The sequence below is a fragment of the Oncorhynchus masou genome, chromosome 3 (assembly GCF_036934945.1).
Source record: "Oncorhynchus masou masou isolate Uvic2021 chromosome 3, UVic_Omas_1.1, whole genome shotgun sequence".
Classification (NCBI taxonomy): Eukaryota; Metazoa; Chordata; class Actinopteri; order Salmoniformes; family Salmonidae; genus Oncorhynchus; species Oncorhynchus masou.
Window position 1 is genome coordinate 38,630,664 of NC_088214.1, and position 23,427 is coordinate 38,654,090.

The following is a 23,427-nucleotide window of genomic DNA, read 5'->3' on the forward strand; positions in this document are numbered from 1 at the left end:
ACCACCAGAACACAGCTGGCCCAATGGGCAATCCACAAGCAGTTGTCTGGACTCCACTGAAACAAATGAATGTATCCGAGTGTGTTTGACCATTCATTTTAAATGGACACATTGTATTAAATTGGTGACTGTAGTGACTGTGTACCTATAGCCTGGTTGATATTCATTATGTTAAAATTGTAAATAAATTCGTTTTTTGTTTTGACTGAAAAGGTTACCTTATTGTGATTGTTTTTTGAGTGTTGATAGTTTAGTATGTATAGAGGCAATTACTTCAGGAACATGAATACCACCGGGTAATTCGAAGGTGCTTTTCTACAGACCGCACTGAGTACTCCCAACCACACTTTTACCTCTGCACATAGAATAGTTTATTTCTTTATAAGCCAATATGTAATTTATAGGCCTACAGTGTATTGCATTGGGACCAATAGAATGGGTGGAGTAGAAAGTGTTGCTGGGCATAAAGACCTCAGTCCCCCATGAAAAAACACCATATACAGATTCTACAGATGCTACTAAGTTCTCCCCACCCCACTTTACATCAGCACAAATAATAGTTTTTCTGTAGTGTTATATTTGTACCGTATAGTGTCCAGGCACCCAATTTGAATCTGTTTGACCACAGTTAAAGGCCAGCAACACTCCGTATTATTCAGAGCCCTATGAAATGACACCATATATACACTCCACAGACCTTACTGAGTATTCCCTACAATAATTTTACTCCTGCCCCCAGAATAGTTTTTGCTCTATAAGCCAATATGTATTCCATATACAGTGATTCTCATTGGGGGCATTTAAAACCCAAATGTAATGCAAATGTCACTTAAATATGAACAAATCTGAATCATTGTTAATGTTTAGACAATTATTTTTCATATATCATGAATAAATACAATTTATTGACACTTATTTAGGTTATTCTATTTTTACATGGGGACTTTTATATTTGAACATTTTCGAAATTCCGTAACCCGGAAGTACTTCTTTAGTGTGGCTGATGAGACGCTATTCACTTTATTACACATTCTGGGCCATGGACGCAACCTTTAGCACTAGTAATATTTGTTTTTTAATAGCTAGCTAATAAAGCCAAGGATAGTTGGGGAAATAAGTAGTAGCCGGATTGGTAAGTATTCGCTTCTAAACTCGTTTCCGACAGGAGGATGTAGCTAGAGTGACAGGCTTGCTATGGAACCAGCTAACTCATAGCTGGTAAACCCGAGAACTGTCATGAGAGAGCTGTCATGTTACAATGTTTCCTGCCTCGCAAGGAAACGTTGCGGTATTATGTAGCTAGCTAGCTTGCGGTTTTGCTGTAACACGTACGTTCTATTAGATATACAATGTAGCTCATCACGAGATTGTTGCCAACTTGTACTATAGCTAGCAGCAGTAAACAGTTAGTTTTTGTGTTACCTCGGCTCTTGATGAGAACAAAGATAGCTTCTAACTAGGCTATGTCGTGCTGATCATTAAATTATTTCCCCCTCCCTGTTTTTCTTTCCCCATTTTAGCTGCCAAACCTATCTGATATTTAGAACGGTAAACATTTGAGTTCAAATCTGGAATCTCCTTTTAACAAAGGGTTATGAACGGGAGAGGAAATCACAGTGACTCAGATTTGTGTAGTCATCACTCAATTTATATACAAATGAGTATACAAAAGAACACCTGCTCTTTCCATCACAGACAGTGTAGATGAAGGGGAGGAGACAGGTTCAAGAAGGATTTTTAAGTCTTGAGACATAGATTGTGTATGTGTGCCATTCAGAGGGTGAATGGGAAAGAAAATATTTAAGTGCCTTTGGACATGGTATGGTAGTAGTTGCCGGGCGCACCAGTTTGTGTCAAGAACTGCAACGCTGCTGGGTTTTTCACTCAACAGTTTCCTGTGTATCAAGAATGGTCCGCTGCCCAAAGGACGTAAAGACAACTTGACACAACTGCAGGAAGCATTGGAGTCAACATGGGCCAGCATCCCTGTGGAACGCCTTCGACACCTTGTAGAGTCCAGGCCCTGCAGGTGTTCCTAATGTTTGGCATACTCAGTGTACATGGTCTATGCTCCAAATATGAGGCTCCAAGACAGGCGATGTGTGGATGACAACAGCTTGTCAGCTATCACTTTCTGCTTTCCAAATGCACAAGTGATACTTCTTTGTACCTCTTCTGTAAGGTGCAGTTTAGGTCTACCCATTCCTAATCCAACTCCACGAGCCTGCTCATATTTTCCTTTCCCCTTGGTTTGCCCATGCGGATCTAGGACCAATTTGTGCATCTATACCCTAACCTACCTGATGGCTATTTTGAGCAATTGTCATATTGTTTACACACCCATCAGCTCCTTCTGGACCTTCAATGTGAAATTGTACAGGCCAGGTGGGTAGGTTTGTATAATTGACACCGAGCATTCTATAGCAATTGGTGTTCAGATTCCCTTTACATCCAGTACTTTAATGTTTTCTCTTGCATCATCTGAAAGGGAATGACAGATGAATAACAAGTACTCTGGAAATCCCATCAACACAACCCACTAGGAAAAGCCGTCAATTCAACATCTATATTTGTCTCAAAATTAGTAGTTCAGTTTGTGAAAAATTCGTTATTTTTGAACCACTCTTTTTACTGACTCAAGAGTCATGATGAGTTTTCCTGGTTCGTTTGAGCTGCTGGACGCAATGAATTCTACATCAGGATTAATACGCGCTCCTCCGGTGACCCAAGATACGTGCTCCGACCAAACAACTTTCTGTCATACATTTAGGCCTATGCGCGCAGGTATCATAGAGAAGAAAAATACATGTTAAGAAGTGATAAATGATCGCATGGTGCAAGAATGAATGCAATTAATTGATTATCGAATGCTATGATGGACACAGCTTTGTAGAACCAAAACATACACAGCGTCTGCTCAACAAACTTAACTCGAGAACGAATCGCTGGAGTGCTGCAATTCGTGAACGATGTTGCGCTTATCATCCTCATGGCAGTATAGCGGAGGAGCGCTCACCTTCGTTCTCTTATATCGAGGAGTTGAGCATTGATAACTGGTTGCGCGATTTTCTGGCAACAACATTGAGTCACAATCAGTCGATACTTATAAAAAATTAAAATTCTGGAAAACATACCTGTGTGTTTGTCCCTGTACAAATGCAGTCCTTCTGCGGGGTGCTGAAATTCATACTTAAAAAAATATATATATATATAATTTTACCCCCTAAAATAAAGCTTTTTTTAATTTAAAACTTTTTGATTGACTTTGTTTTTACTTTCACTATACAGTATGTTAGCTAAAGTGTCATGTATTCCTGTAACATCCAACTATACCAGCAATGGAATGTGGGACATTCCTTATGCTGCTGCTACCTTCTACCACTCCCGAGATGCCAAACCTTCACTGCATGCCTGATTGTCACGTTGATTATGACACCTGGATTTAGAATGAGGGAGAGCTATTCTTTAGGTAGGTATTGCTCAATGTCTATAAGACTGATTTCCCCCTGTTTATTTGAATGGTTAGGTTGCAGAGTCTGGTCGAGGCTGGTTGGCCGGTGAATGCACAGAGTGAAGAAAGTGAAGCGTGGGAACAAAACAGAAGGCTACTGGAAAAGGTATGGTGTCCTTGTGTGTTCAAATGACCTGTGCGAATAGGAGTGCTAGATCAGTAACACAATGGGTTATCTAGCACAGCGTTTCCAAACCCTGGTCCTCCAGTACCCCCCCCCCACAGTACACATTCTATTTTTTTATTTTATTTATTTATTTTTTTACCCCTTTTTTCTCCCTAATTTCGTGGTATCCAATTGTTGTAGTAGCTACTATCTTGTCTCATTGCTACAAGTCCCGTACGGGCTTGGGAGAGACGAAGGTTGAAAGTCATGCGTCCTCCGATACACAACCCAACCAGCCGCACTGCTTCTTAACACAGCGCCCCCTTCAACCCGGAAGCCAGCCGCACCAATGTGCCGGAGGAAACACCATGTACCTGGCAACCTTGGTTAGCGCGCACTGCGCCCGTCCCGCCACAGGAGTCGCTGGTGCGCGATGAGACAAGGACATCCCTACCGACCAAGCCCTCCCTAACCCGGACGACGCTAGGCCAATTGTGCGTCGCCCCACGGACCTCCCGGTCGCGGCCGGTTACGACAGAGCCTGGGCGCGAACCCAGAGTCTCTGATGGCACAGCTGGCTTTACCCACTGCGCCACCCGGGAGGCCTTCACATTCTATTGTTACCCTGGACAAGCACACCAGATTCATCTTGTCAACTAATCATCGAGCCCTCAATGAGTTGAGTGAGGTGTTTGTCAAGGGCCACAACGAAACTGTTGGGGGTACTGGAGGACCAGGGTTGGGAAACGCTGTGCTAGATAACCCATTGTGTCAGCCGAGACATATGTGTGAGTCTCTGTCTGTGTGCGTTTCCATGCCAGATGCAAGTGCCATTTGTTTGTGAGCATGTAAATGACCAGTGGGTTGTCTCTGGGTTGTTTCTCCCTCCCCCTCTCAGTTGTTTAGAAGTGAATATGACGGCGGTGGAAGGGCTAACTGAGAGCACAGAGGTGGTGGAGATGGAGGATGTCCCGTCTCAGTTCTACGTGGAGAAGCACTCGTGGGATGGCCTGCGTGACATCATCCACAGCAGCAGGAAGTACTCGGGAATGATCGCCAACAAAGCGCCCCATGACTTCCAGTTTGTGCAGAAAAACGATGAGTCAGGCCCCCACTCCCATCGCCTGTACTACCTCGGTGAGCTCAAAACCACCTGCCACTGAAGATTGTCACACTATTGCTCAATCAGTGGTTCATTGAGTACCGCTTATGTTTTTACAATTAACTGCACCGTGTTGCAAGTTGTACCTTGGTCACCTAACTCGTTTTCAATTCCAATGTATCTCTCTACCAGGGATGTCTTATGGAAGTAGAGAGAACTCACTGCTCTACTCCGAAATCCCCAAGAAGATCCGGAAAGAGGCCCTCTTGGTGTTGTCGTGGAAACAAATGCTGGATCACTTCCAGGTGAATATCACTTATCTAATTTGTTCCACTGAAACCTAATGACATCCAAACTAGGGCTGAATATTTTCCTAAAATCAACACTTTTTCCTTCCCAAGAAAATTGCAAGCTCTACCGTGCATCCCGGTATTCCCATTCAAAACGGAAATGTTATAAAGCGTATAATACCACCCCAAAAAAACTGACATGATTATGCCACTGTAAATTGGTAAATATACAGAGGAATACAGGTTTCTTGTGGTATTTGTTGCCATTGAATTAACTCAAAGTTCTCTGTCAACACACTAGGCTATTTCGTTGATGTAGCCTAGTTTTAATGTAGGCCTATGAAGCACTGTTTGCCAACGGGTAATGATGAGGTTATTACAGCCTACTGAAAATGATGTTTGTTTTAGCCTACCTACTGATTGTGGCCTATCCGATGCTGCGCTAAAGAAACACACGCAACAGCAGCAAAAAGCGGAGATTCAGCACCATGGATAGCGCCGCGGTTGATAATTTAAAACCGCAAATCTAACTAGTCAAGCCTGTGCCATATAGTCTGTGGCCTGTGCTCTCTTGCATGCGTCTCACTAGGAGGATTTCAAAAAGTCACTTGTTGGTAAGAATAAGCATTTGCTCCATTCCCTGCTTCTGTGTCAATGAGCCTACAAACGCTCATTCACAATTTGACAATTAATATTGTCACCTATAAGATTTCATTTTGGTTTTAGGGTATGTCTATGATGTGGTAATTTCATTTTGATATAGTTTAGTTGCAGTGAGTGCCGCAGTTGACATTTTAGAGCCTCTGCTAGTGCCACACAGCTACATTTATCAAATTGTATTTGTCACCTGTGCTGAATAAAACGGATGTAGGCCTTAACGTGAAATACTTACAAGCCCTTAACCAACAATGCAGTTTAAGAAAACGAGTTAAGAAAAATGTTGACTAAATAAACAAAAGAAAAAATAACAACAATAAAATAACAATAACGAGGCTATATACAGGGCCAATGTGCGGGGGTATGAGGTAGTTGAGGTATTATGTACATGTAGGTAGGGGTAAAGTGACTATGCATAGATAATAAACAGCGAGTAGCTGTCTTATGGCTTGGGGGTGGAAGGCATCCTACGGTCCCCGGGAGACAGGCGGTCTGCTATTTCGGACCGGAGGAGGTCTAAGGTCTCCTGTTGGGCGATGGCGCAGGCCGTTAGCTGACAGGCATGAGCAAAGAATTTCTACATCAGCGGGTGTAGTGGGCTTCCGGGGGGGGGGGGGTGTGGATGTATATTATAAATCACAGCCACCGGAAAGGGGAAAGGTTGTGATCTTGCCTCAAAGTGCCTGTATTCTCCACCCGTTTAGAACGGATCATCTTGTCTGAAACACCTTAACACAGGAGGCATAAAATGAATAGACGAGAGGCAGTGGTTGTGGTTCCTTTTTTGTTGTCGTATTGTTTACTAAACGGGTCTTCTTTCGCCCGACAAGATAACTCCAGTACAGGGAACTTCCAATGCTGAAACACCAGCATAACAAAAGCAACATAAACTAAGCCGAGAATCAAAAGGCCGTGGGCAAAAATTTAAAGCAAAACCGCAAACGGCTACTCCTGTCTTAGACTATCGTCTACACATAACAGTTACAAGGAGGAACGCTTCTGTCTACCTTAAGCCTGCCTAGGTTAACAGAGAGACAAGGTGCCCGGTCACAGAACTTTCTCTGGAGGTAGGAAAAACCGACGTCCTCACAGGTCCCCATCTCTACTCCCAATCCTCCCCTAGCTCCTCTCCTGGCACACCTATCTAGAGGAAGACACAAAGCAATTAGTGGGCCCAGCTGTGTAATAATTGGCTTTACACTGACTACCTATCCTCTGAGAAGGGTGATGTCGTGTCATCTTCCTCCGGCTGGTCACTCAAGTCTCTCCTATTTTATTTATCTATCTAAAAAAAATGTTAATTGAGTTTCCTGTAAACAATAGATATTATATTCCTTCTCTTTTAGCCAGGTAAATACTGATTGTCTTTTTCTTATTATCTGCTAAGCCATTAGTTATAACTGGCTATACTTATTTCACCATTTACCATAATGAGATACAAGTTTCAAATCGATTTATCATAATATATGTTTGTAAACTCACCATTTAAAAAGTACTATGGTTTGAGTGTCCATATAGCTGTACTATATTTGCATTGCTACAAAGTAAACCTCCAATTGTTCCCCACTATTCCACCTGCTAAAACCCCTCCCCTTCCCAAGTTGGGTTGTCATCCCCGTGATCAGGAGACCACTCCCGATCGCAGGGCCCCTCGAGTGACCGGGACCCATCCTTTGAAAAGAGCACATAGTGCCACCCTTCGAACGGAAGCACATCAACCGTCTAAAAGCATTTCTATCGCCCTCACCTCTTTTTGCGTTATATATAGCTTTTAAAAAATATAAAGTGCATTCGGAAAGTATTCAGACCCCTTGACTTTTTCCACATTTTGTTACGTTACAGCCTTATTCTAAAATGTATTCAATGGATTTTTCCCTCATCAAACTACAGACAATACGCCAAAAAGACAGAGCAACAGCTGTTTTTTAGAAATTTTGGCAAATTTATTTAAAAAAAATAAACCTGGAATATTACATTTACATAAGTATTCATACCTTTTACTCAGTACTTTGTAGCAACTTTGGCAGCGATTACAGCCTTGAGTCTTCTTGGGTGTGACGCTACCAGCATGGCACACCTGTATTAGGGGAGTTTATCCCATTTTGCTCTGCAGATCCTCTCAAGCTCTGTCAGGTTAGATGGGGAGTGTCGCTGCACAGCTATTTTCAGGTCTCTCCAGAGATGTTCCATCGGGCTCAAGTCTGGGCTCTGGCTGGGCCACTCAAGGACATTCAGAGACTTGTCCCAAAGCCACTCCTGCATTGTCTTGGCTGTGTGCTTAGGGTCGTGGAACCTTCGTCCCAGTCTGAGGTCCTGAGCACTGTGAAGCAGGTTTTCATCAAGAATCTCTCAGTACTGTGTGACCTAAAATAGACAGACAGGTGTGTGCTTTTTCAAATCATGACCAATCAATTTAATTTACCACAGGTGGGCTCCAGTCAAGTCGTAGCAACATCTCAAGAATGATCAATGGAAACAGGGTGCACCTGAGCTCAGTTTTGATTCTCATCGCAAATGGTCTGAATACTTATATAAATAAATATACATTTGCAAAAATGTCTAAAAACCTGTTTTCAATTCGTCATTATGTGGTATTGTGTGTAGATTGATGAGAAAAAAACATTTAATACATTTTAGAATAAGGCCAGAACATAACAAAATGTAAAAAGTCAAGAGGTCTGAATACTTTCTGAATATATATATATATATATATATATATATATATATATATATATATATATATATAACATACTGCTTATCTTAGTTTCCACAATTAGCAAATAATATTAGTAATAATGTAGGCAGTTCATGCAAAGGATTTTAACTCGAACCAGGATTGTTACCTCGAACCACAATTATTATCTCTAACCATGATTGCCATTACAGAAATTACATTTTTGGCAAGCAATTATTATTTTAGCAAACAATTATTGTGATCCATCCTATATTGTCCCTTACATCTTTACTCACTAGCAACAGTTGTGGGATACATACATACACAAACACTCATACAAATGACTTTCCCCTCTTTCCAACACTTCCAGGCCACACCGCACCAGGGGGCCTATTCCCGGGAGGAGGAGCTGCTTCGGGAGCGTAAGCGTCTGGGAGCGTTTGGGATCACCTCCTACGACTACCACTCCCAGACTGGCCTGTTCCTCTTCCAGGCCAGTAACAGCCTCTTCTATTGTCAGGACGGGGGAAACAACGGCTTCATTGTGAGTTTTACCCCCTTTTATTATCAATCAAGTGTATTTATAAAGCCTTTCCTACATCAGCGGTTCTTAATTCCACCGTTTAAATTTAGACCATCCGCTGCTTTAATTTCTTCACATTCACAACAGTAAGTTAGCAGCTTGCCATAGCCATCATAGCCATCATAGCCATTTTCCTGTATGGTGAATAAAAAGTTGGCAACTCAAAACGTTGTCAGATATGTTCTGGCGCTTACAGTTGAAGTCAGACATTTACATACACTTTAGCCAAATACATTTAAACTCAGTTTTTCACAATTCCCGACATTTAATCCTAGTAAAAATTCCCTGTTTTAAGTCAGTTAGGGTCACCACTTTATTTTAAGAATGTGATATGTCAGAATAATAATAGAGAGAATTATTTATTTCAGCTTTTGTTTCTTTCATCACATTCCCAGTGGGTCAGAAGTTTACATACACTCAATTAGTATTTGGTAGCATTGCCTTTAAATTGTTTAACTTGGGTCAAACGTTTCGGGTAGCCTTCCACATGCTTCCCACAATAAGTTGGGTGAATTTTGGCCCATTCCACCTGACAGAGCCTGTGTTACTGAGTCAGGTTTGTAGGCCTCCTTGCTCACACACGTCTTTTTAGTTCTGCCCACAAATTTTCAATAGGATTGAGGTCAGGGCTTTGTGATGGCCATTCCAATAGCTTGACCTTCTGGTCCTTAAGCCATTTTGCCACAACTTTGGAAGTATGCTTGGGGTCGGTGTCCATTTGGAAGACCCATTTGCGACCAAGCTTTAACTTCCTGACTGATGTCTTGAGATGTTGCTTCAATATATCCACATAATTTTCCATCCTCATGATGCCATCTATTTTGTGAAGTACACCTGTCCCTCCTGCAGCAAAACACTCCCACAACATGATGCTACCACCCCCGTGCGTAACGGTTGGGATGGTGTTCTTTGGCTTGCAAGCCTCCCCCTTTTTCCTCCAAACCTAACGATGGTCATTATGGCCAAACAGTTCTATTTTTGCTTCATCAGACCAGAGGACATTTCTCCAAAAAGTACGATCTTTGTCCCCATGTGCTGTTGCAAACCGTAGTCTGGCTTTTTTATGGCGGTTTTGGAGCAGTGGCTTCTTCCTTGCTGAGCGGCCTTTCTGGTTTTGTCGATATAGGACTCGTTTTACTCTGGATATATATACTTTTGTACTCTCCAGCATCTTCACAAGGGCCTTTGCTGTTGTTCTGGGATTGATTTGCACTTTTCGCACCAAAGTACGTTCATCTCTAGGAGACAGAACACGTCTCCTTCCTGAGCGGTATAATGGCTGTGTGGTCCCATGTTGTTTATGCTTGCGTGCCATTGTTTGTACAGATGAACATGGTAACTTCAGGCATTTGGAAATTGCTCCCAAAGATGAACCAGACTTGTGGAGGTCTACAATTTTTTTCTCTGAGTTCTTGGCTGATTTCTTTTAGATTTTCCCATGATGTCAAGCAGAGGCACTGAGTTTGGAGGTAGGCCTTGAAATACATCCACAGGTGCACCTTCAATTCACTCAAATTATGGCAATTAGCCTATCAGAAGCTTTTAAAGCCAAGACATCATTTTCTGGATTTTTCCAAGCTGTTTAAAGGCACAGTCAACTTAGTGGATGTAAACTTCTGGAATTGTGATACAGTGAATTATAAGTTAAATAATCTGTCTGTAAACAATTGTTGTAAAAATGACTTGTGTCATGCACAAAGTAGATGTCCTAACCGACTTGTCAAAACTATAGTTTGTTAACAAAAAATTTATGGAGTGGTTGAAAAATGAGTTTTAATGACTCCAACCTAAGTGTCTGTTATCTTCTGACTTCAACTGTGTATGCGCTGGCTAGACAAAGAAATCCATTATTATTTATTTTATGTAGGTCCTAAGAAACATACATCTAAAACGATTTAGTACCAAAAGAATAGAATAGTATATTTTGAGTTTAATTATATTACTTGTCTGTGCAAATTATTATTTAATTTTGTTCATTCAAGAGACATACTTAGCTTACATTCCCCTGCCCTGATCAATCAACACACATATTTTATAGTAAGAATTAATATAATGGAATAAATAACAGAATAAATCACATTTTTCCCACACAACTTGAGTGTCACTAACATGTGGAACCACTATCGTATAAGAAAAGTTTAAAACGATCTGACTTCTGTAGGGTGATTTCAGAAAGTTGTTTCTTTGATCCACTTTGGATGTGATCACATATTGTGCACTTTCTCTGATTTCAAATGTCCCAATGTTTATTTTGTCTGTAGACAGAGATAGTCTACTAGCGATTTGTTGTTTAAGTTTGGTTAATATGCACACGTTTCTATCATTTCTGAACTACTTATAAGGGCCGTTAAATATTTAGCTGTCAAAGTCAATCAAACAAATGAAATGGCAGTGTGCATTCCCCCAGTCTAAATGCCAAAGCATTACTGTGACAATTCTGTTTACTGTGACAATAGACAACAACCGCTCAAGTACAGAACTACATACATTTAAATGGAGAAAATAAATAAATTAAAATTATTTCTGTGAAGATGTGTGATTTTCATTTAAATGTATTTATTTATTTGACCTGTTGTTTAACTAGGGAAGTCACTTGAGAACAAATTCTTATTTTCAATGACAGCCTAGGAACAGTGGGTTAACTGCCTTGTTCAGGGGCAGAATGACAGATTCAAACTTGTAACCTTTCGGTTACTAGTCCAACGCTCTAACCACCTGTCGCCCCAAACTTAACAAGGACAAGTTTAATGTTGGACGACAATATAATGTTAATGATTTAATGCGTGCCCAAGATGGTAAGTTGGTGGGACTTTTAAATACATTACAGCAATCCTGACTAGGTCGGTTGATGGAAATAAAAGTACAGGCGTTGTTGCCGGCAACACCTTTCAGATATAAAGAAAAGGTGGCAAAAAGTTGCCGGCTTGGTCAAGTTGGCAGAAAAACGTCTTGGTATGAAAGGTACTTTGCATAAGTATTCAAATGACCTTGAGGATTCAAATTGATGTGGGGTTTAAATTGATTGAATTGATTTGTCTTTTTTCCACTCTGTCAAAGTGGAAGTAAAATTCTAACTTTAATAAAACACATTTGGGATCGATTACAGCCGTGAGTCTTCTTGGGTCAGTCTAAGAGCTTTGCACACCTGGATTGTGCAATATTTGCCCATTTTATTATTTAAAAACTTCTTCAAGCTCTGTCAAGATGTTGGGGATCATGGGCTCGACATCCATTTTCAAGTCTTGACATAGATTTTCAAGCAGATTTAAGTCAAGACTGCAGGAACAGTCACTGTCTTTGCCAATTTGCCAATGTCAAGCATACCCATACCATGATGCAGCCACCACCATGCTTGAAATTAAGGAGACAGTTACTCAGTGATGTTGTGTTGGATTTGCCCCAAACATAAGGCTTTGCATTTAGGCCAAAAAGTGTATTCCTTTGCTGTGTTTTTGTTGCAGTGTTACTTTAGTGGCTTAATGCATGTTTTGGAATATTTTTATTCTGCGTATTTGTATTCATCTTTTCACTCTCTCATTTAGGTAATTATTTTGGAGTCACTACAATGTTGTTGATCAGTTTTCTCCCATCACAGCTATTGAACATGGTAGCTATTTTAAAGTCACCTGTGGCCTCATGGTAACATCCCTAAGCAGTTTCATTCCGGTCCTGCAGCTCAGTTCAGAAGGATGACTGTGTCTGATGTTTCTGGGTGGTTTAATACATAACCCACAGCATAATTATTATCTTGACCATGCTTAAGGAGATATTCAATATCTGATTTGTTATTGTTACTCATCTATCAATCACTGTCCTTCTTTATGAAGGAAAGCTCCCTGGTCTTTGTAGTTTAATCTTTGCTTTATATTGAATACTTGATTGTGGGACCTTACAGATATATAGTTCTATGTATGAGGGACAGAGGAAGGTGTAGTCAACCCTTATTATTATTATTATGTGATTTATTATGCCAAATATTACCCCTGAACTAATTTAGGCTTGCCTAAGCAAAGGGACTGAATACTTAAGCAACAATTATATTTGAGTTATTCCTTTAAAAAAATATATCTTTAAAATTAAATCTTCCACTTTGACATTAGTATTTTGTGTAGATCGTTGGAAAACAAACAAACAATTAAATTAAATTTTTACCCCACTTTGTAACACATTAAAATGTGTAGAAATCCAAGGGGTCTGCAAGCAGTCTTTGATTATTTCCTGTTGTGGTTCAATTATGACCATCCTGGGATTGATATCCCTGTAATATAAGTGGAATTTAAAAATCCTGTAGTTGAGATAAGCATTAGTGTACGAACTGCACAGCACCCAACGCCACTGCAATGAATGACTGTTGCTGTATATATGGTTGTTTTCAGGGTTGTATTCATTAGTGCACATTGTAGAACAAAAAAAAAGTTTTTCAATGGAAGATGAAAACAAGCCGTTGTATTGGACAAGTCTAGGTCTTCCCTGTTTCAGTCTGTTTTGTGCCGTTTGGTGCCTAATGAATACGACCCTGTACACTGACCATGTGTTTCCTGGTTTAAAAGCAGTCTGCCCCAATGAAGCCGGTGGAGATTAAGACACAGTGCTCAGGGACCCGCATGGACCCCAAGATCTCCCCAGGAGAGCCCAACTTCATTGCATTTATCAACAACAACGACCTGTGGCTGGCTAACATCAAGTCTGGGGAGGAGAGGAGACTCACCTTCTGTCACAAAGGTCAGGGGGATCAGCAACTTTTGGACGTTTGTTGTACTGTAGTCGTATGGCATTGTAAACGTTCTCTATGCCATGCTGCTGACGCTGCATAGATTTAATCAAATGAATGAATCCCCTCTCCCTGGGTCAGGTCTGGATAATGTGAAGGACGACCCCAAGTCTGCGGGCGTGGCCACGTTTGTGATCCAGGAGGAGTTTGATCGCTTCACTGGCTACTGGTGGAGTCCATCTGCCGTAGAGGGTGAGTAGGGTCACCATCTACCACTCCTTCCATACGAGTAGAGCACCACACACTTTCATGCGAGAGAAATTGGGCTCTTGTGTAATCAAGTAGTCTTGTCAATCGGTGATGCTTTGATGAACATTGTACAGGCTTCAACCTGCCCCTGACACTGTCGTCATGAAGATGTCTGTCATATAAACTCCAGCTGTATCTGTATGCATTTTCAGCCTGCTTTTCCCTTCTGTTAGACTCAGATGGGGGGAAAACCCTGCATCTGCTGTATGAAGAGGTGGATGAGACGGATGTAGAGATCATTCATGTTCCCTCTCCAGCCCTGGAGGAGCGGAAGGCCGATGCCTACAGATACCCCCGCACAGGTGAGCCCCCCCCCCCCCCCGGAGCAGGTTGAGCCCCTCCCCCGGAGCAGGTTGAGCCCCTCCCCCCTGGAGCAGGTTGAGCCCCTCCCCCTGGAGCAGGTTGAGCCCCCCCGGCGCAGGTTGAGGCCTACTCATGTAGGATTGTACATTGTGTGTATGTAGTAACACGCATTAGTAATGGCCTAATCAAATAATTTCAAGAGTCGAGCTCCTGAGTTTTCTTTTCTCTATCTATAATCTGAATGTTTCTAATTTTCTAGGCAGTAAAAATCCACAAACCACCCTCAAACTGGCAGAGATAAAGACTAACAACCAAGGCAAAGTAAGTTACTTTCAACTTCTCTCTTTCATTCTCTTATTTCTCTCTCTGCTCCCTGCATTGTTTATGAGCAGACTAATTACGTCTCTGTCTGTCCTTCTCTCTGTCCGTCTCTCCGTCCTTCTCTGTTCCTATCTTCCCCTGTCTCTGTCTGTCTTTCTGTCTGTCTCCAGATCATGAGCATCCAAGACAAGGAGCTGGTTCTCCCCTTCACCACCCTATTCCCCGGGGCGGAGTACATCGCCCGGGCAGGATGGACGAGTGACGGCAAATAGTGAGTGTTACGGCATAATGTTTCCCCAGGGAACGCATTAGTCTCTGTTTCTTTGTTGGCTTATATTGGTTAGAGATGGGGGATGTGCAACTGATTCCCAACTGGAGGAAAGCTACTAGAGTTGTGTAGGTGTTAGTTGACTAGTTTAATCAGTTGTGTTAGTGTTGAGCTCAAACACATGCCTGTACACCAGGGATCACCATCTAGATTCTGCCGCGGGACGATATCTTCTTGAGCGGATGGTCAGGGGGGTCGGAACATAATTACAAATCATTTGTCGACTGCAAATTTGTCCGCAGGAAGCCCAAACAGATATAATGTTTGAGTTTGTCAAGAAATGCAACACTGCTGGGTTTTTCACGCTCAACAGTTTTCCTGAGTGTATCAAGAATGGTCCACCACCCTAAGGACATCCAGTCAACTTGACAAAACTGTGGGAAGCATTGGAGCCAGCATACCTGTGGAGCACTTTCGACACCTTGTAGAGTCCCTGCCCCGACGATTTGAGGCTGTTCTGAGGGCAAAGGGGGTGCAACTCGATATTAGGAAGGTGTTCCTCAGGTTTTTTCTCTCTCTATTATGCGTGGGAACAGATTTCCAAAATTGAAATAACTTGGATCTTATTTGCTGGTGTTTTTTTACAGTCTTTTATGTCCAACTATAAACCATTTAGTAAAAAATAAAGAAATATACATTATATTTGTACATGATGTATCATAAAATAAATTTGGCGATTGATAAGTTGGGTATGTAAAGTCATTTCCTGTGAATATATCATTATTTTCTCTCCATCAATGAGCTGTGCTAATGGAGGTGCCTACTACCATTACTCTTATGCAGGATATGACCGCATTGTTCCAGTAGACATATACACTATATATACAAAAGTATGTGGACACCCCTTCAAATGAGTGGATTCGGCTATTTCAGCCACACCCCTTGCTGACAGGTGTATAAAATTGAGCATACCACCATGCAATCTCCATAGACAAGCATTGAGAGTAGAATGGCCTTAATGAAGAGCTCAGTGACTTTCAACATGGCACCATCATAGGGTGCCACATTTCCAACAAGTCAGTTTGTCAAATTTCTGCCCTGCTAGAGCTACCCCGGTCAACTGTAAATGCTGTTATTGTGAAGTTGAAACGTCTAAGAGCAACAACGGCTCAGCCGTAAGTGGTAGGCCACACAAGCTCACAGAATGAGACCGCCGACTGCTGAAGCGCGTAGAGCATAAAAATCATCAGTCCTCGGTTGCACCACTCACTACCGAGTTTCAAACTGCTTCTGGAAGCAACGTCAGTACAAGAACTGTTAGTTGGGAGCTTCATGAAATGGGTTTCCATGGCCGAGCAGCCGCACGCAAGCCTAAGATCACCATGCACAATGCCAAGCGTTGGCAGGAGTGGTGTAAAGCTTACCGCCATTGGACTCTGGAGCAGTGGAAACACATTCTCTGGAGTGATGAATCACACTCCACCATCTGTCAGTCCAACGGACAAGAACTCTAGCTTCCCCAGTAGTGTAAAGTTTGGTGGAGGAGGAATAATGATTTGGGGCTGATTTTCATGGTTTGGACTAGGCCCCTTAGTTCCCAGTTCCATATTTATTTTTTGTTCAGAAAAACTTTTTTTGGGGGGGGGCTCCTGAATGGCGGCGTGGTCTAAGTGCTAGAGTCACTACAGACCTGGGTTCGATCCCGGAGGACGCATGGCTCAAATTTGCTTTTGCCTGGTGTACTGTATAGGATCCAGTCAGTGAGGTAAAGTGTCTCTGTCTCCCTCTTCAGTGGTTGGGCCGTGCTGCTGGACCGCAGTCAGAAGAGGCTCCAGCTGGTCCTGCTTCCCCCGGCCCTCTTCATCCCCATCACAGACGACCCGGCCCAGAGACAGGAGAGCCTGGAGGCCGTGCCCGAGGACGTCCACCCTTACATTGTCTACGAGGAGACCACCGACATCTGGATCAATGTGAGAGAGTTTCTGGGGATGGCACTTCTTAAGAGGCTGGGCACATCTCAGTTGTTGTTTTGAGCATGAACAGGGAAAGTAAACATTTTGTTATGATGGAACGTGAATAAGGTTTGGTAATGGAGGGGCCCCTCAATTTAACCCGTTTTGTACTATATGAGAGAATTGTAGCTACCAGATTATGTGGTTAGTATTATGTGTACCATGAATCATAAGACTCTAGATTTGGTTATCTGTGCTCTTTCAAAAATAAAGGTTTGATGCTTGTTGGGAACTACTCTTGGAACATTTGCCTATTGAGTTTGATTATTGGGGCGGCAGTGTAGCCTAGTGGTTAGAGCATTGGACTAGTAACCGAAAAGTTGCAAGTTCAAATCCCCAAGCTGACAAGGTACAAAATCTGTCGTTCTGCCCCTGAACAGGCAGTTAACCCACTGTTCCTAGGCCGTCATTGAAAATAAGAATTTGTTCTTAACTGACTTGCCTAGTAAAATAAAGGTAAAATTAAAAATTAAAATTGAATTGACAGTTGGCAGGTAGCCTAGTGGTTAAAAGCATTGGGCCAGTAACCGAAAGGTCGATGGTTCGAATCCCGATCAGACTTGGTGAAAAATCTGTCAGTGTGCCCTTGAGCAAAGCACTGAACTCTAATTGCTCCTGTAAGTCGCTCTGGATAAGATTGTTTGTTAAAATGACTAAAACGTTACATGTAAAACAGTCACTATATATTGAGGGTGTATGTTGACATATACACTGATTGCACAAAGCATTAGGCACACCCCCTTTTGCCCTCAGAACAGGCTCAATTTGTCAGGGCATGGACTCTACAAGGTGTCGAAAGCTTTCCACAGGGATGCTGGCCCATGTTGACTCCAATACTTCCCACAGTTGTGTCAAGTTGGCTGGATGTCCTTTAGGTGGTGGACCATTTTTCATAAACACAGGAAACTGTGGTGCGTGAAAACCCAGCAGCGTTGCAGTTCTTGACATACTCAAACCGGTGCGCCTGGTACCTACCACGTTCAAAGGCACTTAAATAGTTTGTCTTGCCCATTCACTCTCTGAATGTCACACAAACACAGTCCATTTCTCAATTGTCTCAAGGCTTAAAAATCCTTCTTTAACCTGTCTCCTCCCCTTCACCGACACCGATTTGAAGTGGATTTAACAAGTGACGTCAATAAGGCATCAGAGCTTTCACCTGGATTCACCTGGTCAGTTTGTGTCATGGAAAGAGCGGGTGTCCCTAATGTTTTGTACACTCTGTGTATATTTGCATGAAAGAGTTGGGCCACGACAAACGAATAACAGCCATGATTTTCTGTTGCCTCCAGGTTCATGATATTTTCTATCCATTCGTTCAAATGTCCGAGGACGACTTCTCCTTCATATGGGTGAATGAATCTAAAACGGGCTTCAGCCATCTGTACAAAATCACGTCAACTTTGCGACCAGGCTGCTACCAATGGTCAGGAAACTACACACATACAGAGGGTGAGTCATTAGACTGAATAACCTTTAACAATGTCAAATTGCCTTGAGTCTCAGATCGGTTTGTGCCGTCTTGCCAATGTCATTGCTGTCATCGCCATGTCACAGCACAAACAGATCCAGGACTTGGGCTTAGTCCTTCCTTCCTCGGGCTAATCACCGATCTGTATGTGTCGCCGGTTTAAGTGAATGGCGAGATCTTGAAGGCAAATGGGATGTAACCTCGAAATATCTGCGGTCGCCATCCAGGGGGGCGTCAGATTGCCGCACTGTCGGTCAAGTAATGCTAATGAAGGACGTCAAAACAGCATCTCAAATTTCGATGGTCTCTTCATCCTCTGCAGGAGACTTTAAATGTGCAATCAAGGAGGAGGTGACTCTGACCAGTGGAGAGTGGGAGGTGTTGGCCAGGCATGGCTCCAAGGTAGTAACTTCAGTTCATCAGATTAAAGCCCTTATTGTCGCTGTGTTTTTATAATCTGATGTGTTGAATATGTTTATAATGGATTTGTGTGTGTGTGTGTGTGTGCCCACGCTATTGTACAGTTATAATGTACTTTGCCGTCAAAGTAAATCTCAGGACCTCGTTCTCTCTCTCTCTCCTTCTCTCCTGTCGCTCTCTCTCTCTCTCTCTCTCTCTCATTCTCTCCTGTCGCTCTCTTCTCTCTCTTTCTCTTCTCTCTCATTGCTCTCTTCGCTCATACTTTCTTCTCTCTCCTCTCTCACACTCTCTCTCGCTCTTCTCTCTCTCTCTCTTCTCTCTTATTTCTCTCTTTCTCTCTCTCTCTTTCACTCTATCTCTCTCTTTCACTCTGTATCTCTCTCTTTCACTCTGTATCTCTCTCTTTCACTCTGTATCTCTCTCTTTCACTCTGTATCTCTCTGTATCTCTCTGTCCCTGTAGATCTGGGTGAATGAGGCCTCTAAGCTGGTGTACTTCCAGGGTACTAGAGACACTCCCCTGGAGCACCACCTCTATGTGGTCAGCTATCAGTCCCCTGGCGACGTGGTCAGACTCACCAAGCCTGGCTTCTCCCACAGCTGCTCCATAAGTAAGGTACGGACGCGACAATATATGATTTAGCTAACGTTAGCATACCCTTAGCATTACCCTCTAATAACGCAGGGTAGGGAGTATACGTTTACTCTTTGGGACTGAGCTAACAGTAGTAGGTTAGCTCAGCGTTTAGATTTTTGTAACGCTTATGGGCTCCCTGGCTTTCGGTGCTTTGTGTGCCTAGCCCCCCTCTGGCACCCCTGTAATTACAACTCTCACCGCAAAATGCATTCTTGAAACCGAGCTACAGGTTTTGGTGGAATAGAGCCCTCTGTCGCCTGGCATTGCATTCACTAGTCATCTTGCCAAACAACACCGCTGCAGTAAGTAGTACCGACAAAACACTGCAACAACCCTGTCCTCTGACACACTGCACTTAATCAACCTCTACCCACACTTCATCAGATCATGCCACACAAGAACCTTAGGGAGGGACAGCTGTGATTCCTTCCCTATGAGAAGCCTGGTTACATCATGGAGCGTTGTGGAACTGCCCATGTCATACGGTGTAACCATCTGGTCATTCTGTGTGTGTGTGTGTGTGTGTGTGTCTGTCTGTGTGTGTCATAGAGAGATATCGAGAGGATATTGATGGACGTTGCTACAATGTAAGGGATTTGCCCTGGCTGTGAACAGATTGGGCCGAGTAGACAATGCTGTGTCGTGGGGTGTGGCCTGTTGTGTGGGCATCTGGACCCATTTTGAAATACACAGGGAGTTGGTTCTGAAGCTGCTGGTCTCAGATCAGTTGTGTGATTTGTTTCAGGTGTGCCTCTAACTTTATAAGATGAGCAGCAAAGCTGGCTTGAAATCAGGGCCCAGTGACGTTCAGTCTCCGATGTGATGATAAGAAGATTCATTCACTGCCACTCATCTCTTCTGTCTCCTTCTCTCTCTCCTTATCACTGTATCTCCCCTCTTCTTCTGTCTTTCACTGAATCCCTCCTCTCCACGTGCTGTCACTATTCTTTACTCTCTCTCTCTCTCTCTCTCTCTCTCTCTCTCTCTCTCTCTCTTTCTCTCTTTCTTTCTCTCTTTCTCTCTCTCTCTCTCTTTCTCTCTTTCTTTCTCTCTCTTTCTCTCTCTTTCTCTCTTTTTCTTTCTCTCTCTCTTTCTCTCTCTTTCTCTCTCTCTCTCTTTTTCTTTCTCTCTCTCTTTCTCTCTCTCTTTATCTCTCTCTCTCTTTCTTTCTCTTTCTCTCTCTCACTTTCTCTCTCTTTCTTTCTTTCTTTCTCTTTCTTTCTTTCTCTTTCTCTCTCTCACTTTCTCTCTCTCTTTCTCTCTTTCTTTCTCTTTCTCTCTCTTTCTCTCTCTCTCTCTTTCTCGCTCTCTTTCTCTCTTTCTTTCTCTCTCTCTGTCTCTCTCTGTCTCTCTCTGTCTCTCTCTGTCTCTATCTGTCTCTATCTCTGGGAGTGATTGGTGCATGCTGGGAATTGTTTGAGTGAAGGAGTGTGTGTGTTGTGGAGAGTTTGATATTCACAACTTTCTTTCGGTTTGGTATTTATTTGGTTTTCTTCTGTGCATGATTAAGGTTATTATTTTTGTTGTGGTAGAATGAAGTATTTTGTTTTTCGTATCGAAATTACCCTGATTTTGGCGGGGATGGCAGCCCGATTGGGGATGCCATCCCTGTCACTTCGGCACGGCTTTAGGTGTGTTACTGAAGCTGTGGTCACGGTGGAGGAATTTCTGGTCGCCGTAGGAGAGAAGGTAGGCTATGAGAATATTGCTTATGCATCCCGGATGAATAAAGCTGTGGTGGTATTTCTTAAAGAAGAGTGTCTGGTTGATCGTATGGTTGAGCATGGCGTACTTCTTAAAGGAATGTTTATTCAAGTTACGCCGCTTTTTTCTCCGTCAACAAGGGTGACGATTTCAAATGTACCACCGTTTATTTCAAATGAGCTATTGGAGCGCGAGTTATTGCGCTTTGGGAAGTTCGCCAGTTCAATTAAGGTTGTCCTGTTGGGTTTGCAAACATCCGGCGTTGAAACAGGTAATGTCATTTCGGCGACAGGTGTTTATGTTTTTGGACTCACTGGAGCAGACATTAGAGTTATCGTTTAAAATCAAGTATGACAATAGAATGTATATGGCTTATGCTAGTACGGGTAGTCAACGGTGTTTTGAGTGTAGGGATGTTGGTCACAAGCGACATGCTTGCCCGAAAAGGGAGAAGGCAGAGGGAGGGGCACAGGTGGTCATCGTAACGCCTGGGCCCGCTGATGTAGGGAGAGGTGAGCTGACAGCGGTAGAGCAGCCACAAGCAGCCACACGCCCCTGTTGCTGAGGAACAAGTTATCCATGTTGAGGGCACGGGGTTGCAACTTGTATTAGAAGGAAATGTTATGTTACAGAAAAGTATTGTTGTAGAAGGTAAGGATGTATCTGAAGAGCCAGTTCCTCAGACTGGTGAGCAGGTGCCCAGTATGAGTGCTGGGGTAAAGGAGGTGGTTCATGTGGAGCTAGGCTCCCGGGGAGTGGAGGAGATGCCCACTATGAGTGCTGGGGTTCATGTAGAGCTAGGCTCCCAGGTAGTGGAGGAGATGCCCACTACAAGTAATGAGGTACAGGAGGGTTTTTATGTGGAGCTAAGCTCCCAGGTAGTGGAGGAGATGCCCACTACGAGTGCTGGGGTTCATGTGGAGCTAAGCTCCCAGGTAGTGGAGGAGATGCCCACTACGAGTCCTGGGGTTAATGTGGAGCTAAGCTCCCAGGTATTGGAGGAGATGCCCACTACGAGTGCTGGGGTTAATGTGGAGCTAGGCTCCCAGTTAGTGGAGGAGGTTCCCACTATGAGTAGTGATGTTCAGGTGGGGCTAGTCTCCCAGGTAGTGGAGGAGATGCTTGGTACGAGTGATGAGGTGCAAGTGGGGAGTGTTGAAAGGGATGTGGTAGAGGGGAGTCAGTTGTCTGTGGTCTCAGCTGAGGATCAGGAGAATGATATGGAGATCTCTTCAGATATGACAGCTGCTGGTGATGACTCAGTTTATGATCTATCAGAGGTAAATGATTTTCTGGATCAGACTTTTGGGAAATCTGTCAAATTGGCAGATTATTTTGATGTTGATAAGTTTGTGAGGTCAGCTGTAATGTTACAGAAGATGGTGGGGTTAGACCAGTTGAGTGAGAAGAAGCGGTTTCGCTTGAGGAAATTTATTACTGCTGTTGCAGCAGCAAAAGGTGGTGGGAAACGTAGTCAGGTTAAGAGAAGAAAAAAAAATAATGATGATGATCATGCTTCATAGGGTGTCTTTTTCTCACTGGTTTCTTCTGCTTTTCTTTTCTCTTTTCTATATGGAGGTACTAAGGGTAGGTTATCTTAATATTAATGGGGGAAGGGACAGGAATAAGAGGGCTTGGGTATTAGAAGTAATAAAACAGAAAAGACTTAATGTAGTTTTCCTACAGGAGACACATAGTTATGAGGAAAATGAGGTTGACTGGGGTATGTGGTGGGAGGGGCAGCATATACTCAGTCATGGTACTAATTTCAGTGCTGGGGTGGCCATCTTGTTTTCCTCAGGCTTAGGGGTGACTGTGGTATCTACGGCAGAGATTGTCAAGGGTCAGGTTTTATTGGTCAAGGTGAATGTTATGGGATTTTTTATTTATTTTTATTTTTTATGTTTATGCTCCTAATGAGGGTACAGAGCATATTGTGGTTTTTGATCAAATGAAGGAAACCTTAAGACAGTGTGATCAAGAGGGGTGTATGGTTTTAGGGGGTGACTGGAATTGTACAGTGGATTTTACTGTTGATCGCACTGCTGAAGAACCTCACCTGCGGTCAGCCACTTGCCTGTCTGGCCTATTAACTGAGTTTGAGCTTTCTGATGTGTGGAGAGTTAGAAATGCAAAAGTTAGGCAGTAAACATGGCTAAAAATTAATGAAGGTCGTGTCAGTGCAGCAAGGTTAGACAGGTTGTATGTATCTGAGCAATACTGTAGTAGGGTTGGAAAGTGTGACATTACTCCTGTGGGTTTCTCTGATCATCATATTGTTACTGTTGATATTCACTTGTCCTGTCCACGAAGGTCATCCCCTTACTGGTATTTTAATGTTAAATTGTT

The 23,427-nt window shown here is 42.9% G+C and overlaps 1 protein-coding gene across 2 annotated transcripts in view; it reads left to right on the top strand.

Annotated features, from left to right (window-relative positions):
* The first annotated feature begins 992 nt into the window (after window positions 1–992).
* LOC135516244 (dipeptidyl peptidase 9-like) overlaps window positions 993–23,427 on the top strand; it is a 34,231-nt gene continuing 11,796 nt past the window's right edge. The window contains exons 1-14 of one of the 2 annotated variants that reach the window (XM_064940397.1): window positions 993–1,132; window positions 3,527–3,617; window positions 4,516–4,754; window positions 4,912–5,024; window positions 8,711–8,884; window positions 13,474–13,645; window positions 13,776–13,886; window positions 14,117–14,245; window positions 14,506–14,567; window positions 14,738–14,838; window positions 16,628–16,805; window positions 18,140–18,299; window positions 18,641–18,720; window positions 19,201–19,353. In XM_064940397.1, coding sequence (XP_064796469.1) covers window positions 3,562–3,617; window positions 4,516–4,754; window positions 4,912–5,024; window positions 8,711–8,884; window positions 13,474–13,645; window positions 13,776–13,886; window positions 14,117–14,245; window positions 14,506–14,567; window positions 14,738–14,838; window positions 16,628–16,805; window positions 18,140–18,299; window positions 18,641–18,720; window positions 19,201–19,353 — 1,728 coding nt within the window. In that variant the 5' untranslated portion in view covers window positions 993–1,132; window positions 3,527–3,561. The remainder of the gene's footprint in view (window positions 1,133–3,526; window positions 3,618–4,515; window positions 4,755–4,911; window positions 5,025–8,710; window positions 8,885–13,473; window positions 13,646–13,775; window positions 13,887–14,116; window positions 14,246–14,505; window positions 14,568–14,737; window positions 14,839–16,627; window positions 16,806–18,139; window positions 18,300–18,640; window positions 18,721–19,200; window positions 19,354–23,427) is intronic. The other variant, XM_064940405.1, reaches the window with a different exon arrangement.